This window comes from Colletotrichum lupini, chromosome 2, assembly GCF_023278565.1.
Source record: "Colletotrichum lupini chromosome 2, complete sequence".
NCBI lineage: Eukaryota > Fungi > Ascomycota > Sordariomycetes > Glomerellales > Glomerellaceae > Colletotrichum > Colletotrichum lupini.
Window position 1 is genome coordinate 6,214,368 of NC_064675.1, and position 17,790 is coordinate 6,232,157.

General features: G+C 52.3%; 8 protein-coding genes and 1 non-coding gene across 9 annotated transcripts; 2 read left to right on the top strand and 7 right to left on the bottom strand.

The window, feature by feature from the left end:
• Positions 1–565: 565 nt before the first annotated feature.
• CLUP02_tRNA060 lies at positions 566–650 on the bottom strand. The gene has a single exon. It is a non-coding gene; the product is annotated as a tRNA-Arg (tRNA).
• A 960-nt stretch (positions 651–1,610) lies between these two features.
• On the bottom strand, positions 1,611–3,409 carry CLUP02_04198 (GMC oxidoreductase; the record flags this gene model as incomplete). Its single annotated transcript, XM_049283214.1, has 3 exons — positions 1,611–1,812; positions 1,903–3,073; positions 3,133–3,409. The coding sequence occupies 3 exons, from the start codon at positions 3,407–3,409 to the stop codon at positions 1,611–1,613; spliced, it is 1,650 nt and encodes a 549-aa protein (XP_049140357.1).
• A 1,504-nt stretch (positions 3,410–4,913) lies between these two features.
• CLUP02_04199 (uncharacterized protein) lies at positions 4,914–6,382 on the top strand (the record flags this gene model as incomplete). Its single annotated transcript, XM_049283215.1, has 4 exons — positions 4,914–5,141; positions 5,192–5,228; positions 5,310–5,754; positions 5,869–6,382. 4 exons carry the CDS (start codon positions 4,914–4,916, stop codon positions 6,380–6,382), a joined length of 1,224 nt encoding a protein of 407 aa, XP_049140358.1.
• A 142-nt stretch (positions 6,383–6,524) lies between these two features.
• On the bottom strand, positions 6,525–8,330 carry CLUP02_04200 (uncharacterized protein; the record flags this gene model as incomplete). Its single annotated transcript, XM_049283216.1, has 5 exons — positions 6,525–7,006; positions 7,102–7,166; positions 7,248–7,732; positions 7,804–7,964; positions 8,327–8,330. The coding sequence occupies 5 exons, from the start codon at positions 8,328–8,330 to the stop codon at positions 6,525–6,527; spliced, it is 1,197 nt and encodes a 398-aa protein (XP_049140359.1).
• Positions 8,331–8,742: 412 nt separating this feature from the next.
• CLUP02_04201 (uncharacterized protein) lies at positions 8,743–8,937 on the top strand (the record flags this gene model as incomplete). Its single annotated transcript, XM_049283217.1, has 1 exon — positions 8,743–8,937. The coding sequence occupies one exon, from the start codon at positions 8,743–8,745 to the stop codon at positions 8,935–8,937; it is 195 nt and encodes a 64-aa protein (XP_049140360.1).
• A 997-nt stretch (positions 8,938–9,934) lies between these two features.
• On the bottom strand, positions 9,935–10,327 carry CLUP02_04202 (uncharacterized protein; the record flags this gene model as incomplete). Its single annotated transcript, XM_049283218.1, has 1 exon — positions 9,935–10,327. The coding sequence occupies one exon, from the start codon at positions 10,325–10,327 to the stop codon at positions 9,935–9,937; it is 393 nt and encodes a 130-aa protein (XP_049140361.1).
• A 900-nt stretch (positions 10,328–11,227) lies between these two features.
• Positions 11,228–13,115, bottom strand: CLUP02_04203 (uncharacterized protein; the record flags this gene model as incomplete). The annotated part of the gene is made up of 4 exons (XM_049283219.1): positions 11,228–11,802; positions 11,857–12,606; positions 12,664–12,861; positions 12,923–13,115. The coding sequence occupies 4 exons, from the start codon at positions 13,113–13,115 to the stop codon at positions 11,228–11,230; spliced, it is 1,716 nt and encodes a 571-aa protein (XP_049140362.1).
• A 1,004-nt stretch (positions 13,116–14,119) lies between these two features.
• Positions 14,120–15,034, bottom strand: CLUP02_04204 (retinol dehydrogenase; the record flags this gene model as incomplete). The annotated part of the gene is made up of 1 exon (XM_049283220.1): positions 14,120–15,034. One exon carries the CDS (start codon positions 15,032–15,034, stop codon positions 14,120–14,122), a length of 915 nt encoding a protein of 304 aa, XP_049140363.1.
• A 611-nt stretch (positions 15,035–15,645) lies between these two features.
• Positions 15,646–17,359, bottom strand: CLUP02_04205 (uncharacterized protein; the record flags this gene model as incomplete). The annotated part of the gene is made up of 2 exons (XM_049283221.1): positions 15,646–16,779; positions 16,838–17,359. Coding segments are annotated over 2 exons (1,656 nt in total), but the record flags the coding sequence as incomplete, so codon positions are not given.
• Between the last annotated feature and the right edge of the window lie 431 nt (positions 17,360–17,790).

Here is a 17,790-nt window from a genome sequence, read left to right on the forward strand (position 1 = left end):
CGGTGCCGACGAACGCTGGTGGTACGGCGGTCTTGGGGGAGGGGAAGAAGGTGATTGCGGTGTGAGTGAGGGTTCTCGTGGGATTTGGATTGGGTTTGGTGGTTTTTTTGATAGCAGGAACGGATAGGATGGGCTATCGTCGGGTGAGCTCCCGAGATCGGTGGGATTTGGGGGAAAAGACAGGCCCCCAGAGGCTCAGAGGCAGGTTATCCGAGAGAAATGATTGGTTAATGGAGCTTGGACCCTGAGCTTCGTCGCAGCTGTCGGCGGGTGGACGCGGGCTCAGGCTGTCGCAGTAGGGCGTTGTTGTCACTGCAAGGCGTTGGATGGCCTGTCGACAACAGACTGACGGCTTGTGACGGTGCAGCAAGATTGCTGACGGTGCAACTCGGTGGAACAGACGGACGATGAAAAAGTAGAAGTGATTATGATTAAAAGCTTTTTTTTTCTTTTTTGCTGTAATTTACAAAAGTGACTGAACATGCCAGAAGCAGTCTAAAAAAAAATCAACAAGAGCAACAGAAATACAGATGTGCGCACTGGTGGAAAAGTCAAAAGGTTAGACCGACCTACGTAGGGATCGAACCTACAATCTTCACAGAGAGACTAAGGAGCCGAAATGTGACGCGATGCCATTTCGCCAGCAGGCCTGGTTGAGAGAATGTTGAAATTTGATGACTTATGTAGGGCGCAACGCTGGATGGTCAGTGCGCCGCCGCTCGATGGCGGGGAAACTTGCCACTGCGGGGAAGTGTCAAGCTCGACTTGTAACTCGTGAGTGCCTTCTCCGTCCCGTCTTCGGCTTGAAGCGGCCGGGCGGCGTGCCGATGCAAGGTCGGGACGGTTCGTTGTGTGGGGGGGCCGTCGAGGGTCGCGCATTTCTTTACGTTTTCCGCTCTTGAGTAATTAAGTTACTTCAATCTCAAGTCCGGTTCCAGCTCTTAAGAGAGCTCAGTCAAGTCCCATGTTGATTCTGTCAGTTGAGCATGATATCCTGTTCCTTTCTTCCCTCCCTCTTTACGGTCACAAAGAAATCTAGTCTCAAGAAGAGAAGATATTGTAGTAATGTTGGTATCGTAACAAGCGAGGGAGTCCACCTGGCAAAACCGTTATATATACCACCCGGAAACATATGGTTCGATGTGTCCATAGAGAAATCTCTCATATAGCGATGGAATTTGAGTCAGACACCATAAATCACATGGACCAGGAAAGAAATTAAGTATGCAATGATACAAGTAGGAAGCTGGAAGAAAGTATTGAATTGTAGGCACGGCGAAACGAACATTCACAACTACTTCAGACTTTTGGCATCCAGATACTGAGGGTTCCCCCGCTCCGCTTATACATTGTATCGGGACGATGCAGTCTGCTTTGCAATCAGATCGGCCATTACTTGAACTATCAGTAATACAGCACGAACGACACTATGCTCATCATAGACTCTGGGTCTCGAAATTGTCTCTCTGAAGTGTACGCCGAGAGACTTGATACTGTCAGAACTCACAGCCTGAGGTCAAGGACTGAAGCTTCCGCATTTCCAAGACGTGAGTATTAAAAGTTAATCATTGTGCTATCTCGCACATCATATCATCATCACAGACACCTCGTTACAACGTGGTTCGAACCTGACGACACTTTCTCCCGTGCTCCCCAATGATCTCCGCAGCCTGGAGGGCCATGGCGTACATGGCCACCTGCAGGTTGGCCGAGATGGAAACCGGAAAGATGGAGGAGTCGGCGACGAAAAGCCCGTCAACGCCCTTGACGCTGAGGTCCGTGTTGACAACCTTGCCCATGGACGCCGTTCCGCTGGGATGGAAGCATGATCTGCGTCCAACTATCAGTCCCGCCTTCCTAGCAAATGGTGGTAGGAACTCTTGTGGGGGAGAAGGAACTTACCCTGCAACCTGGCGGGCGCGCGCGGCAAACGCCTCGTCAGGGGAATCCACCGTCAGAGGCGTGTCAGCCGTGAGCTCGCCGTCGAGGATCTCACGACCGACGGGCGTCAGATCGCTCCCGAGAAGCCGGGTATCAAACTTGAGAGCTTCCCGCACGGCGTATCTATCCACCGCCGTGCTGAGGTAGTTTGGGTCGATGACGGGCGGGTCGCTGACGTTGGCCGACGAGATGCCCACCGAGCCCCGCGAGGTATCGATCAGCACGATGGACAGCATAAGGACAGCAGAGCCGTCGGTCGAGGCGCCGTTATACTGCAGCGTGTGGGAGACGTGCGCGCGGTCCTGGCGGAGGAGCGGATGCTCCGGGCCCGGCGCAACGCCGCCCTCGTCCTCGGCGATGGCCGCCGCAAGTCCTTCCTTGGGTAAGGTGACTGTGGCGAGGAAGTCAATCTTGTTGCCGAGGCCGTACTGCGGTTCTCTGAAGAGCGGGTTGTCCGACTCGTAGGCCCAGCCCTCGGAGGGGTTCTTGACCTTCCACGCCGTGGGCATGAGGATGTGGTCATGCATGTTCTGGCCGACCTCGGGCTGGTCGAGCTTCACCTCGATACCGTGCTCCGTTAGGACGTTGGCGGGACCGATGCCTGAAAGCATTAAGAGCTGAGGGGTGCGGTAGGCGCCGGCGGAGAGGATCGTCTTGCGGCTGTGGTACTCTGTTCCGTTTTGCAGGCGGATGCCCTCGGCTGTGACGGCGGTGCTGTTGGAACTCTTGGACACGAGGATGCTCTCGACCATTGTGTTGGTGATGACGGTGACGCCGTCTAGAGGGAAGGCTTCCGAGGAGAGCTGTCTGCGCCCTTGGTTGCGGTTCTCCTGGAGGTCTCCGTAGCCGATTGGGTTTCCGGCGTTGGCGTCGAGCTGGGGTAGCGCTGAGATACCGAGAGCTTCAAGGGACTCGGCCAGCTTCTCGCGCATGGGGAAGTGTCGGTTCATGGGCGTGACGCCTTGAATGATCATGGAACCGTTCTCCCCGTGCTGGGAAGGGTTGATGCTGGCGTCGAAGAACTTCTCCGTCAGCTTCATGTAGGGAAGCTGGCCCTCGTAGCTCCATCGATTGTCGCCGACCTCTTCGGCCCAGAGGTCGTAGTCGACGGTATGGCCACGGACCCAGGCAGCTAAGACGAGTGGAGATTAGTTAAGTGTGTTGTTACATTGGACAACAAGCGTGGCCTACCTCCATTGATGGCTGTTCCTCCACCGAGGGCCTTGCCAGCGGGCGCAGCTATCGATCTGTTGTCGACGTTGGCTTGCGGAACTGAGCTATAAGCCCAGTCAATGTCGCTTCCGGCACCAGTACTGGTGTTTGGGTACGCGATAGACTCGAGACCATTGACATTGGGCCCAGCTTCGACCAGCAGGATCTTCAGGGTCGGATCTTTGTGGAGGAGTCTGTTGGATATGACGGAGCCGGCAAGGCCTCCGCCGACAACGATGAAATCCCACAACGACATGGCTTAGACGGGAAGTTGAGTGCCTTAAAGAATGACTGGCTGACTTGAGCGACGAGTTGCCGGGAGTTGCGAAGACATGAATTGGCAGAGCCGTGCTTACTCCTTATACAAGGCAGGATCTCGTCACACTTCCGACGATAACATTGCTACCTTCTCTTTGGTCCGACGGAATGCAGTTCGGGCCCGTCGACAGCGCATCTTGCGGTTTGTTGTCGCGCCACATGCCAGGTAAGAAGGTGCATAGATGCTTTCCATAACCAACATACCTTCTAGGATCTGAAGAAGGCAAACATCCACGTTGTGGACAGTCGTTGGAACATAGTTGCATCAAAGCACGCACTAATGACCTCGGAAGAGGAGCGCTCATCGGCTCGATGCAGGCTTAGATGAGGGACCCGCACCCGGGGCTGTTCCGGTCTTTTGCGGACCCGGACGAACTTCCGTAAAGATCATGGTCCTATCCCGGGTATCGGACGGTCTTATAACCCAATCGACCGAGCCGAGATCGCGAACCCCTGGGGAATGAGCGGCATCCCGCTCGCTGTGCCGCGTCTTTGCATCAACTTGGCACGCTGCACAACCTTTGCAGACTTTTCTCGGCAGCATAAGAATTCCTGGACGTGATGCACAACGCAATGACTGAGTTAAGCCGTTTGAGGGTTATACTGCTAGATGACAATGATCACGCGGGAACATCACAGAAAATCGGCATATTGTGGACTTGAGAAACAAATATTACTCAAGAGATATACTCGCACAGCTACGGACGTGTCTCTCCTGTATCAAGTAACGCGGACTCTGCCTACCCATGGACATATCCAAGTCCCACAGAATCCTGCGTGATAATCCACCAACCTGGTTCTTTGATGCCTGTAGCAACTAACAACCAACGACATGCAGCATGGGAGAAGCAAACAAACTTCCAACACGATAATCACAAATTGCATGCTCTCTTGACAAGGGTTATCACCAGATTCTGCAGCTCGTTTGCGCTATGCGGACCAATCGAATGGCGATGATTGCATGCTTTCCATCGGGAAACAGGAAGACCCGATATGTCTCAAGCAAATTAGGCCATATGCCCATAGTTCCAGAAGGCAGGTATCTCGATTTCGCTGACGCCGCAAGATGTGAGCATCGGCAGTCCATGCGACATCCAGCAGCTTGGACTTGAAGAAAACCGCTGCAGATGTGGCAGCGGATCAAAACTCCTTGAAATCTGTTGAAGAAGCTTGTCGCATTCGCTCGCAGATATTTCCGTTTTGGAGCAGCACTCGTGTTGTTGGAGGGGCTCATCAGAATCAAGGTCACTTGGAAAGTTGGGATACCTCTCCCCGGTTATTGTTGACTTTACCACACACCTTTGTTCGTCCAAGTTTGAAAGATGGCTGTTCCTGACAGACTTCTATTCTCTCCAGCCTACTAGTCCAACCCCAAGTGCCTTTGAGGCCAGACTTTCCACATCTTGCTGTTTCCTCCCATCTTCCTCTCTTTGCCGTCAGTCATGGAGAGCCCAAATACCCTCAGAGTTCGTCAGGCTGGTGGCACAACACCGGCTCCAGCCATCATCCTTGACAAGTTTCCCCCTCTCACGTCGTCAGGGGCCACTCTCGTTGCCACGGCGTCGGTGATGCTCTGCTTGACCACATGCTGGACCGTCTTCCGCGTCTGGGCCCGGAAGATCACGAAGATTCCCTACTTGACCGAGGACTATCTTTACTTCACAGCTCAGGTAATTATCAGGCACGTTGAGACAATCCTCCAGCGCTAACTAGTGTTGAGTTGTTATTCTATGGTACGGCAGCATGCTTCATCCTGGGTATGTAGGGATTCCCTTCAACGCTCAAGTACGCGATGAGAGCGCGGACACTGACTTTGATATTACGAACCGAAGCTGTAGTTGTAGGTGGCGCAGGCCATGATATATGGAACCTCAGCGACGAACACAAGTACCACTACTTTCGAATATCGCTCGCCACGCAAGTCCTCTACGCCGCGGCCTTGGGCTTCGTCAAGCTCAGCATCACTTGGATGCTCCAGCGCATCTTCTTTGGTCACTCGACGGCGTTCCGGCTCTTTGCCTGGATTGCCATGGCGCTGTCGGTATGCTGGGCTTTGTACACGGCTCTGATAGGATTTCTCATCTGCCAGCCTGTACAGTTGGCATGGGATCCGAGCGTGCAAGGAACCTGCGGCAACCATACCACGGCGTATTCTGCGGTAGCAATCTTCGATATCATCACTGATATCATTATTGTCGGGCTTCCGATCAAGTTTGTTGCCCAGCTGCAGGTTCGACGAGCGCACAAAATTGCCCTATATGGAGTGTTCTGCGCCGGTTTTATGTAAGTCTTTGGCCGGCAATCCTTTTTCTTCACAGTGATCGTTAAAAAACATGAGGCGGCTAGAAAATTCCTCTGTACGTGAAGAAGAGCTGATCATCTCGTCATACTCGATAGTACGGTTGTCTTCTCCTGTGTGCGACTCTACTATGCTTACAACATCGACTTCATCAACGTCACCAAAGGCTTCGCCATAGCCAGCGTCAGCGGCGTCTTGCAAGCCGGTATCGCTGTCATGGTGGCATCTAGCCCAATGCTCCGTCCCGTCTTCGATCGTACGGTTGGTCGAGTGCTGGGCCTCAGCCTACAAAGTCAACGACGCGGCAACGGCGCGACTTCGAATGCGACTGGCGGCAATACTACTGGCAATAGCGCGGCTGGGCTACACAATAAACACAGCGCTCGATCCGACGGCTTCAAGCAGATGTCGGAAAGCGAAGAGCATCTGGCGTGGGAGTTGAGGCACATGAAATCCGCAGCAGGTCGGGATAGCTACAATATGGGGACCACGACGACTCAGGTCAATGCGGAAAGGAGCTCCGATGACAGTACGGGCGAAGAGCGAGGGGGTCTGGATGGCCCACGGACTGGGAGGATCATGGTCACAAAAACAACCGTAGTCAGTCGCTAGGTTGAGACGTAAACATGCTCGTGTTGTCGATGGGGACGAGTGTCTATTGCCCAGTGGAGGTGTATCGAGCAAGTAAAAACCTGAGACGGGAAGGTGAAAGTCGCATAACGAATTGCATCTGGTCAACGTTTCGTGTATCTACTTAGTCTCTTGCTGTCGACTTGACGACCACTTCCGACTTCACCCAGACGTGAATATTTTGCTTCCCCCCCTTCCCCTCTTCACTGGAATACCTTTCGATATCAACGTTCCGCCCCTGGCCGTATCGATCATCCGGACCCAGTATTGAGTCCACGCTCTCGTTGTCGCCGAAGCCCTTTCCAGCAGACCTCGTGCCACTCCCGAATCGTCCCTCGCCGCTTCGACCCGCGAGGCTTCCCAAGTCCAAATCTGGCGTCTTCAACCCGACCCTGACGGTGTAGTCGGTGCCGCCGATCGTCTTCAAACCGAACCCCAAGTTGGATCCGGTCATGTCTCTGGTGTATGGCCCAGGCCTGCTGCCATTTCGGGATGACCACTTGCTGAGCCAGCCCTTGAAGAGGGGGCGGCACACGGGGATTCCAATGCAGACGAGAGTTACTGCCAGTTCTGCCGCATGCCATATTATCAAGGCAACCGTGTCCTCTGTTGGGTGTTCGTATTAACGATAAGTATATATGATGGTACGTGAGGGCGACTGGAGGGAGTGCAGGACCGAGATCTACGTAAGGGTGACTTACTGGTAAAGTTCACACTGCTCAGGTTCTTGAGCTGCAGCGCTCTCAGAATGCCGCATGCGCCAGCGCTATCATGTACATTAGCTTCAAGTCACTCCAACCTGCCGATGTCGAAGGTGTATGCCTTCAACAGTGCGGGCAGCACTCACATGACGCCCAGACTCATGCTCAAATTGATGAGCAACTTCTCTCTCTTCGGCATCTGAACGTTCCACAATAACGCCCATGGCGTAACGGCGTACCAAAAGTCGACGACGACGCTCCAAGCTCCCGCAGCCGTCGATATGGGGCCGGGGTCGATCGGGCAGCTTCCGTCGGGGATCAGCCGGTCCCACAGGAAGTTGATCGGCGTACACGAGAACCAGAAGACGAGAAGCGAGGCCAAGGCGATGAGGAACAAAATGACGACGGGGGCGATGACAAGAACCTGGTGCAGGCGAGTGTTCACAAGGCGGAGGAGGAACAGTGCTAGGGAGGCTTTGGACACGACGATGGCGGATACGAGGATTGTGCTGCCGATTGCCTCGTATAAAATCGCTTTTGGCACGTTGTCCATCTCAAGTTCTAGGATATTCCTGCCAAAGCCGTAGAAGGAGGAGATTGTGAGCATGACATCGTAGGCGACGAAGAGGAACTGAGTATGAAAGTGTCAGCCAAGGTCTGCGATGCAGCTGTGTTTGGTTATCTGTAAACCATGGCACTCACGAAAGCAAGGTTGAAGAAGTGGTCGTCTACGCCGTAGGCTTGAAGGATGACAAGTCGAGTATACAACCGCAGCAGCACGAAGAAGAAAGCAAGACCCGTCAAGCCCCAAAGAACGGCTAGTGCCATGGGCGCATCGCCGCCTGGTCCTATCATGATCCGTCCTGCGTCGATCTTGCAATCGAGTCAAATGTGGAAAGACAGAAAAGACGATAACGCGGGATCCAGACGGGATCCGGCTTGGGGCACCTGACAATTAAAGGTTCCGATTCATCTCCCTAAATCTTGTTCTCCTCCACGAGTCAATTTTAACGGGGACCAGCGATTGGTGGTAGCGAATCTGGAGAGGTCGCAAGGAGGGTCGGACTCTTTGAGGTCCTGGCTTGAAGGATTCGGAACTTGGCAGTTGAATGGGCCTCATCTTTTCGAGTCCCGGCGAGGCCCCTGGGCGAGACGACTTGACAGGTCGATCATTGACCGAAACAAGACATCGGGAGGCTTATTGTGGATGGATTCTGCGGCGTACCCATGGCTTAATTCAAACGAAGGGCAGAGGAGATCGTCACTATCCACAAGGGGGCCATGACAGCTAGGTACACAGCCACGTCAAAGCACGCACGCGGTAACTGGGTTTTGTCCAACAGGAGTTCTCGCAAAGGCGCGCTAGAACCAAATTTGTTCCAACGGCCATCAACAATTTCTCCACCCATCGCGATTTCGTCAACGTTTCCGCTGGCCACGCGAGGAAAGGAGAGTTAAAGACCCATCAACTTACGACTGACGCGAACGTGCAGCTAAACATAGGAACAGTTGGCATGTCATCACAGTGTACAAATGAAGAACGCAGAGACTCGGACTGTGGACCGCAACTCGTGGCCAGGTTACACCGCAAATGCTGGGCTTTCAGGGGCAGTCTAGGCATGAGGTCTGCTGGCCCCCATCATGATCCGGAGCCAGGAACAGTTGTGTCGAATGTTGCATCGTCTGAACTCGCGTAAACATAACAAGGATGACTATGAGCTATTACTGGTTGTTAGTGCATCTTGGTCAGGCTTCCTATTTCTCCGAACACAGCATTTGCAAATGCCGATGGAAAGCATCGAGCTAGTGTACAACGAAGCCAACCATCAAAAATAAGTAGTATCACCATTGTTCGAGACCATCTCTAGAGCAAAGTCTGAATAGACCGTAAGAGATGGTTGCCTCAAATCATGTCTTTAGCCTCCCACACACCCGGAGCTGGAAGCCCTATTCGGCCGCGCTGCTCCGAAAGCGACGTGCCTAGTCGGTGTGACCCGTAGCGGCCACTGTCAACCACTCAAGTTGTTGCCTACCAGACCGAGATGCGACTGGAGGCGATCCGGTTTGCGACGAGGAGGTCCGAGAGCGAGTCCACGGCCCGCTGCCGTGTTTCCTCGGACCCCACAGACTGGTGAATGTTCCTGAATTTCTGCCCTTTTCCCCGGCCTTATCCATGTAAATGTTGTCAAAGGGCATCGATTTTCGGATGGCGAGTACTTTAGCCACAAGTGCTTTATGACTTCCCAAAGGCCTTTTGTTAGTGCTGATTCGAAGGGTAGCATGATACTCGCATATCACTACGTATATCACAGCAATTGCCGAAGGGTGCATTGCAATCTCCGCAGCGAAGATATGGTGTACCGCATGCTAATCCCGGCCTGCCCAATCCTTCAACAGCATTCGCTGATTGCATGGACGGAGCCAGGATCCTCATCCAAGACAACATCCATGCATCCTGTCGTAGTCACCTGTCTCTCATAACAATGCTGCTCCTGCTGAGCACTCATGTGGCACGCCTGCTTCTTTCTATCATCAATTTCGTCTCGGTACAAATGGACTGATGTGGTTTGCTGATCTGAAGGCAAGATGCTATGCGCTGGGCCGTAGCATTAATACACGTGGATGCATCGCCTGTGGCATATGACGAGCCACTCCGTGAGGATCAAGCCTTTTCATGTTTCCAATCACGAGCTACTGATATCCGCCTGTCGCTAAAGCTGTGTTGAAATTATCGATCACAGAATGACGGTACTTTCATCGTCACGAAAGTGCAATCTTTCCTAGACCATTTGCCGAGTCTTCTTATGGCTCTAGAAAGTTGCGCGTCCTTCCACTAGACTTGCTGAAACTCGATATTGACCTTGTTCGCACCCTTTGAGGTATCGACTATTTCTGCCCATGCCTTGGTTGAAAGATGCATGGTAGCATCAGCTGACTTTTTGCCGACGGGGTTGTTGGAAAAGTCAACTACTTTGACCTGAATCGTACCCGATTTGCAGGCGCGCGGAAGCGAACTGATACACCGCACTAGATACTGCCTTCCACATGCCGCCCCATTGTCCCAAAGTCCGTCACCAACAGAAACGAATAAGTCCTTGGGAGGGAATTGATCCCGGCTATTGCCGTTACACCTGGTTGGTAAATAGGGTACGGACCAAGAACCAGCAGTGCCGACATCAGCGCTGGCAAGTGGAGCTAAGATGCTGAGCAACAAGGAAAATCTCATTTTGCTATGGAAAGATGGTGTGAGTACTAGTGTACGAGATGGGGCGCAGGAATTCTTACAAAGAGCAAAGGGCCTGTTCCACAGAACAGTTTCGATTTCGACAGTATTCCGAACTTAGTCTGTACGGATAGTTTGGCATGAATATAAGGTGGCGAGCCAGTATTTATGGTTGAATCTCCTCCGTGGCTGTGGAATGCCTTCCCAGGGACTTGACCCATTTCCATCATTTCTCTGTACGGAGTAGTTGCGCCGCCCAAAGATTCATAATCACGCAGGCTACTCAGACAATTACGGAGTAAGCCAAGATTAGATGTTGACTCATCAATTGAAATAGATGCCCATACCAAACACTCAAAACGAAGTTGTAATTTGGATAAGTTACCTCAAAAACTTTGTTTCCTGCCGGTGGGAGGAATCGCCTGAGGTGTCATGGGAAGGCGAAGCCACGGCAATCATAAACCCGAACTAATCTAAGCAATTGGCTTCTTTGAAAGATGAAGCGTGGCACTGGCAGTTGAGAAAACCTTGTTGCGCACAAGGCAGGCAATTGTGGCCATGGGTCTTGAATCGCGTTATGATATATAACAATAACAACAAGCTGAATTTGTTGCTGAGTGGCGACATAGAGACACCATGATAATTGAAACGAGCTATTCCCCGAAGTGAAGACAAAAAGGGAGCCGTGAAAAGTCATCGAGTTACTAAAAGCATGCTACCTTAGTCACCAAGTATTGCTGCCGAGTCTCTAAGATCGTTGCGAAGCCCACAACACTAGGAACGAAACGGAGAAGAACCATCTCGAAGTCCTTCAGGTCTTTGATGTGTTATCAATAGGTTCTGCTAGTTACACATTGAAAATCGTGAGCCTGGCCCTTTACATAGTGGCCTCAGTGATATGGCTCAAGCCAACCTGAACCCCCTGAACAAGAAGATTGCGCAAGCTATCGCAATGAACGCAACAAGCAACTTTAAGAACATCAAAATTGGGTTTGTGCATCGGTGTGAGAGTTGACCCAAGCACCTGGACCGGGGCTCAAGAGAAACACGCTCAGAAAATGCCAAGCCGCTCTCCAGCATTGCCATTTTCCTCTCCATACCCATCTGATACTCTTCATCAGCCAACCTGTCAGCCCCCAAAGTCGACTGACTGCTCGTGTCTGGCGATCCGAACCTCTCATCGACTTGAGGGTTGCTGAGTGTGGCATTCGAGTCCAGCACAAACACTTCGTTGGCAAAGAAGTCGCGCACTCCATCCTCCCACTTCGTCTTCTGCGCATAAAAGTTGATCAACTTGATGGAATTGTCGATGGCGTCTCGGGCGCCAATGATGTGGTTAAAGGAGTCGAGGTCCCTGGGGCTTCGGGGTTGCTTGGACTCATCATAGTGCGCATGGCGCTTGGATTGGCCAGAATAGGTGTGGAAGGTGATGATAGGCCCTAGTCTGGCAAACTTGCCGGGCTTGAACCTGAAGAAGCCTGTGACGGGTAAGTCAGCGTGAGATATCAGGGTGTGGCTCGTAGGGCTCTCACCTTCGCTATCTCTGCCATCCAGATCTCCTTGGTTGGACAGGCGACGCAGTGTGTGCCCCACCGCGTACGAATCTTGAACCATATGTAAACAGTGACCAAAGGCACGCTTGGATATGTTTGCCTTCCGGTAAGAAGGCGTTCTGCCCAAGAATAGCTGTCTCAGGCTTGCGTCTCCAGAGGGATCAGAGTAGCTGGAGAAACGGGTCGGGAATCGGCCAGCAAGGCTGTCAGTCTCCTTCACATCCTGAACACCGATTGCGAGCTTGTAGATGATTTCCAACCAAGAAAGCATGTTTGCCTTGGTCTCGTGCGGATCTTCATTCGATTGGGCGGCCATTGCGTGGAAGAATTGCAAGTCTCCAAAGTGGCTCCTCTGCGTGAGACTGCTAGGAGAGCCGGCGTAGAAGTCTCCTAGAAACTTTTCGCCCAGTGCCAGCTCGCTGTTGCTCTCTCTTGAGTCTTCGAATAACAGACATAGCGGGTCATCGCTCCAAAGAAGACCACGCATGTACTCCCATTGGGTGGCGTCGAGATTGTTGTACTCGGTTCCCTTAGGGAAGCGCATCCTGGATGCGATGAAGGCGGCAATGGCAATGTCTTCATGAACTGGGTCTCGAATCTTGATACCAAGTGGGCCATTGAATCCAATTTCGAAGGCTGCGTGAACGTCACTGTTGATCTCGTCGGATGAGTTGGTGTCATCAAACATTTCGTTTGCCGAATTCTCGGCCAAGTAGACCTCGACATGGCCTGAAAAGTTTGTTAACAATGAGAGAGACGGCGCGGACCCGGAGACTAGAATAGTACCTGTAAAGGGGTGGCCGGTGAGGTTGTAGTCCAGCACTTGGCAAGATACCAACTTGGGATTGCTCGACTTCGTCCGCAAATAGTTGTCGTTCCATCTGCCATAAGGATCACAGAACTCTACTTTGAATGAGAGGGCATTGTCAGGATCAGAAGGGTGGTACAGCTCGTACACGACCTCTCCCTGGCTGCCCGAGAATCCTACATTGCATTATCAGCTCTCAATCATTGCCTGTAGCCAGAATAGAGTCTTGTTACATACCAAAGCTGTCGTTCAGTTGAATCAAGGCTTCAGCTCCGGCTTTGATTGTGTTTGGAGGGCATCCCTTGGCCCAAGAACCTAGAATGGCTTTCGACCGGTCAAGTGCAAAATCGACTTTGGTTTTGTTGTAAATGTAAATAAACGACTCATAGCCGCTGGCTGGCGTGAAGATGGGCTCTTGCTGATCGGCCATTGTTGAGAATAAGTGATGCCAGGACTGTGTTGATAAGGAGATTATTAGATATATCTCGTGAAAGGACTTCCCTTTGATTTTATATCAATTCTCTAGACGAGGTACGACCAGGGAATAGAAGCTACAGATATATCTTGTGATCGCGTCGCAGTCCTCAAGCGCCGCTGAATGACCGTTTTCACCTTCCATGCTGACGATGGACCACGGTCTAGGGCCTCGAAGTTTGAGCTGAACATCAGCTCGTTCCCCATTTGGGACTCGACGGTTCCCACAATGATAATCAGATCTCGGCCGTGGACCAGTGCAGTGACACCATTCGACCGAGAAGCAGCTAAAGTATGTAACCGCTGGCAAAATTGTGCTAGTGACAGATACCGATTGCGGGCGTGGCGATTACCTGCGCTCCTATTTGAGCGGCCGAGGCTCAACTTGTCCATCTTTAGGAGAGCTGAGCAAACCCAATTTGGATATCTCTGCGGCAAGTCCACGAATCAATCCTAGGGCAAGAGGTTTCCGGACGATCATCAAGCCAATTGGGGACCCCGGTAAGTGGGTTGTCGAAGGTCTGGACTCCAACAAGCAGCACCGCGCCAGTGGTTCTGGGACTGGGGCCCAACAGGGGTCGTCTGCGGCCTTCGATAGTGCCGACAGCCTCACATCCCTATTCCATATTAGGATCCAATGCTCTGATTTGAGTTACGCTCCGGCATGTCCTTCCAGTCCTATGGATAGAACGGTGTGTTCGCACTGCTAGTATCAGCTGTAGGCTATCAAGACGATCGTGTGTGATCAACATTTCCAGCGGTAAGTACGGTTCGAAAAGACCCCGCAGAGTGGCGGACTGAAGCATGAACAAGGTCGTCAAAACATGACAAGTCAAATTACGACCAATTGTTACAATGACATTATGTGTTTCATATGGACTTGAATGGATACAATCTTACAGAAATTCCCGTGACGGCGTTGCTCAAATTGAGTTCACATGCCTTGGTGGCGACACTACCTCAAACATAGGGCTCTAGCTCTTTCTCCGTCCATTTCCACAAGCTCTCTGCGAGCTCTTCATTCAGTGCGTTCTTAGAGTCTTTGCCTTTCACACCCACAGGCCAGTAGAACACACCGGTCTCGGCATCCGGACTGACCGAGGCCCACAGCTGGTTCAGCGCACCCTTCGATACGGGCGTTGACACAAGCCAGGTGACGATGCCTGCGATTGGCTTCACGAGAGGGTAGCTGGCGATTGGGCCGCTGACGAGATTCGTATTGACAGCACCTGGGTGGATTGAGATGCAGCGGATCTCAGGGTATCGCTTAGCAAGGGCCTTGGAGTGATGAATGTTTGCCACCTTGGACGCGCCGTAACGCGCCCAGGTGCCCGTGGAGGCCATGTCGGTCTTGAAGTCGTCAAAGTTGTAGAGGTTGCTCGGAACCCAGTTCTCGGCCGCCGAGGAGAGGGAGATGATGCGCACGTCCTTATCGGGGCCGACCTTGGCGGTGTGCTGCAGCGTCGGCAGGAGGAGCTTGGTGAGAAGAGCATGTCCCATATGGTTCGTGCCGAACTGGATCTCGTAGCCCTCCTTTGTTACACCGGGCGGCCAGGCCATGATGCCGGCATTGTTCATGAGGATGTGAAGGAGCTGCGACTTCGACTGGAATTCCTTAGCAGCACGCTTGACGCTCTCAAGTGACGTCAGGTCGATCTCCAGGAACGAGATGGGGGCCGCGTCTGGCACTGTCTTCTTGATGTCCTCAATTGCGGCCAAAGCTTTGGACTCATTTCTAGCTCCGAGATAGATGTGGGCTGGCTTGTGCTTGCTGAGCTGGGTGATTGTTTCCCTGCCGAGGCCGATATTGCCTCCAGTAACGAGGATGATCTTGCCTGTGAGGTCAGGAATATCCTTAGCGGCGAAGCGCACCATTATGGTGATGTTTCGATAGGTGAATTTCAGTGATGGGGATCTAGCAGTGTGAAGATGGAGAGAACTACCAAATGCCAAGCTGTTGAGGTTGCTTAGATAGTGAAATAGTTCACCCGACGCCGCCGTTCAGGAGGGAGCAAGGGCGAAGACGTAATTTAAGCCTAGACTCAAGCGGGGTTGGCTGAAACTTAGCTTCTGAAAGCCGGCGGAGCCCGAATACCGTAGGCGGACTTGCGGAGAATGTGGGCCCCGATCCGGCACATTGGCACCTTTGCGGCACAGTCGCCGGCCGGAGTAAGCCGGCCTTACACCGATCGGGCCCCGGTTTTGCTTACCCGGATAGATGGGTATATGATCACATGATGATTACGAACAGAATTGACTAGATTTCATTCTTTAGTTCAACATATTGCTAGTGACAGCAACCTTCCGGTCACCAAATGGTCCTCTTGTGACCCATGCTCCCGCCGCAGAGATACACATGCTTTACTCCCGAAGAGCGTCTATGGCTGATGCATTAGGTCACATTTGAAGACTGCAAAGCCACTGATTATCCAAAAATTCTTGGATTTGATAATTCTGCATTTTGTTAGACTACAGATCCCAATTGTCTACTTTCTATTTGCGAAGTCTCTATCGATAGGCTGTAATATCACCCTGCGGTAGCTCGTCAAAGCAGGCGAGCCGCTGTCCGTGACTTCCAGTATCAAGTGCAGCGGCAGGCCTCGCTCCAGGGGAATCTTTTCTCTGACCACAATGCAAGACTTCTCTGCCGGCGCAATCTTAACCTCCACCTTACTTCCCCAATCGTTGAGAGCCTTGATCTCAATGTCAGACACCTCCAGTCCGTGATACGTCTGTAGTGAGCTTGGCTCGCGGTACTGATACCACTTAAAGCTGAGTTGGTCACCATCAGGGTCGTAACTCTCCGACGCATCGAAAGTAACCACGCCTCCGGCATCGGCTTCGATATGAATGGGCGTCAGGTCGGAATCGCCATTGACAACCGCGACGGGATGATGGTTGACCTTGCTGAAATCGGACGTCAAAGTCCACTGCATACGTGCGGCAAAGTCGTCCTGGAAAGCATTTCTCCACCTCCAGATGGTCGCCTGATTGGACCTGTGCGGCTTGCCATCTACACCTGTCACAGTGTCGATTGCGTCTGCAAAATGACCCCTAGAAGAAAGCCCCTTTGAGCTCACGTTCACCGGGATATAGCGGCCACCCCAAGATCCATACAGAGGCTCTTCTGGAACGCCCAAACCATTTTGAATGAGATAAAGGAACGTGGGCGTGTCCCCCTCGATGATAAACTCAAAATCTGGGTACGCGGCGCCCAAAGGACCAATCTGAACGTTTTGTTTGACCCATTCGTGAGTCACCTTCGAGTCGTCGGGACCACCCACATCGCCAGAGCAAGGAGCCGAAATACCAGTCCAAGCGGCAGCTTGGTATTGGTTCCAGCCGTGAACGGAGCAAATGTAGAAGATTTCAGGATACTGTTGGCGGATCCAGCCTCCGCAATCATCTTGATCAGAAATCGTGTAGACACGCAGCTTCTGTCGCAGTTTAGCTGCATCCGGCCGGTCACGGATCTTGTTGAGGACTTGGGCAAGCACATTGACGCCGCCCCAGACGAGAACCCAGAGAGGGTCTTCTACGGGAGCCGTCAATCGCTCGAGAAGAAGTTCACCTCCTTCACTAAGCGGTATATCGTCACCGACTGCTTCCATACCATAAACCTGAGGAATCGCTCTGTCAGAAAACCATATGCCGATTTCTGAGGCGAATATTACTTACTGGAGGACCAGACTTGATCAGGTCTCTCACGCTCTGCGCCGACGGGTACGGGGAGTCTGTGGGGGCATGGGCGTTGAGGTTATCAACTACTTTCTCGTATGCATTGACAATCTCATGGAGATTCTGCGGCGCGACCTTGTTCTTGAGCCATGTTGAAGTGACGGCAACGACCCCTTCTGTGCGAAATTGATTGGAATATGTGAGATATCTGCAGAAGGACTCTGCATCATCAGGTTCGTTGGTAATATCGGTCAGAATGAAGACACGCGGTTTTGACGGAAATGCATTGAGGGCTGCTGCACCTCGAGTCGTTGATGATGCCATGAAGGATAGGTAAAGGCGCTCGGTTGTAGTCGGTCTTGGGCCAGAGGTAATACTTGATGTTGAACTCGGAACTCGGCTTCCGACCTGGTCAGACGATCGCAGCCTGATGTTTGGATGTTGTCGTCTCTTAAGGTCGTTCTCAACAGGTTGCGAACGGGTAAGATTACCGAAGCCAGCTAAGGTATTATTGACCCAAACTCTAAAGCCCGATGCCAGCTGGAAAACGCACTCTATTCAACCGCTCGACTTCCTCTAAATAGGTAGCTCGAGGCTCGCGTGAGATATTTGCCGAGAGGAAGGGCCAAGGATTCGTGTGAAGAATTACGGGGAAGCTAACTGACACCTGATTCAAACCAGTTTGGACCATCCGGAATAGGCAATGCGAACCACCGGCGAACCCCTCACGGATGACGACCTAGCACCAAAGAGGAACCCAGAGCCTTAGAACCCCAAGTCAAGCAATGTGGTTTTCTTGGATGAACCTTACCCAGTACCACCTCCGCATAAATCGATCCCCACGGGGACATTGTCATGGTAAATGTCGGTCGAACGGTTTTCAGGAACCGCGCCGTTGGGCCCCTTCTCCACAAGCGCCCCCAAACCCCAGGAAAACTGTGTTCGTCATGATC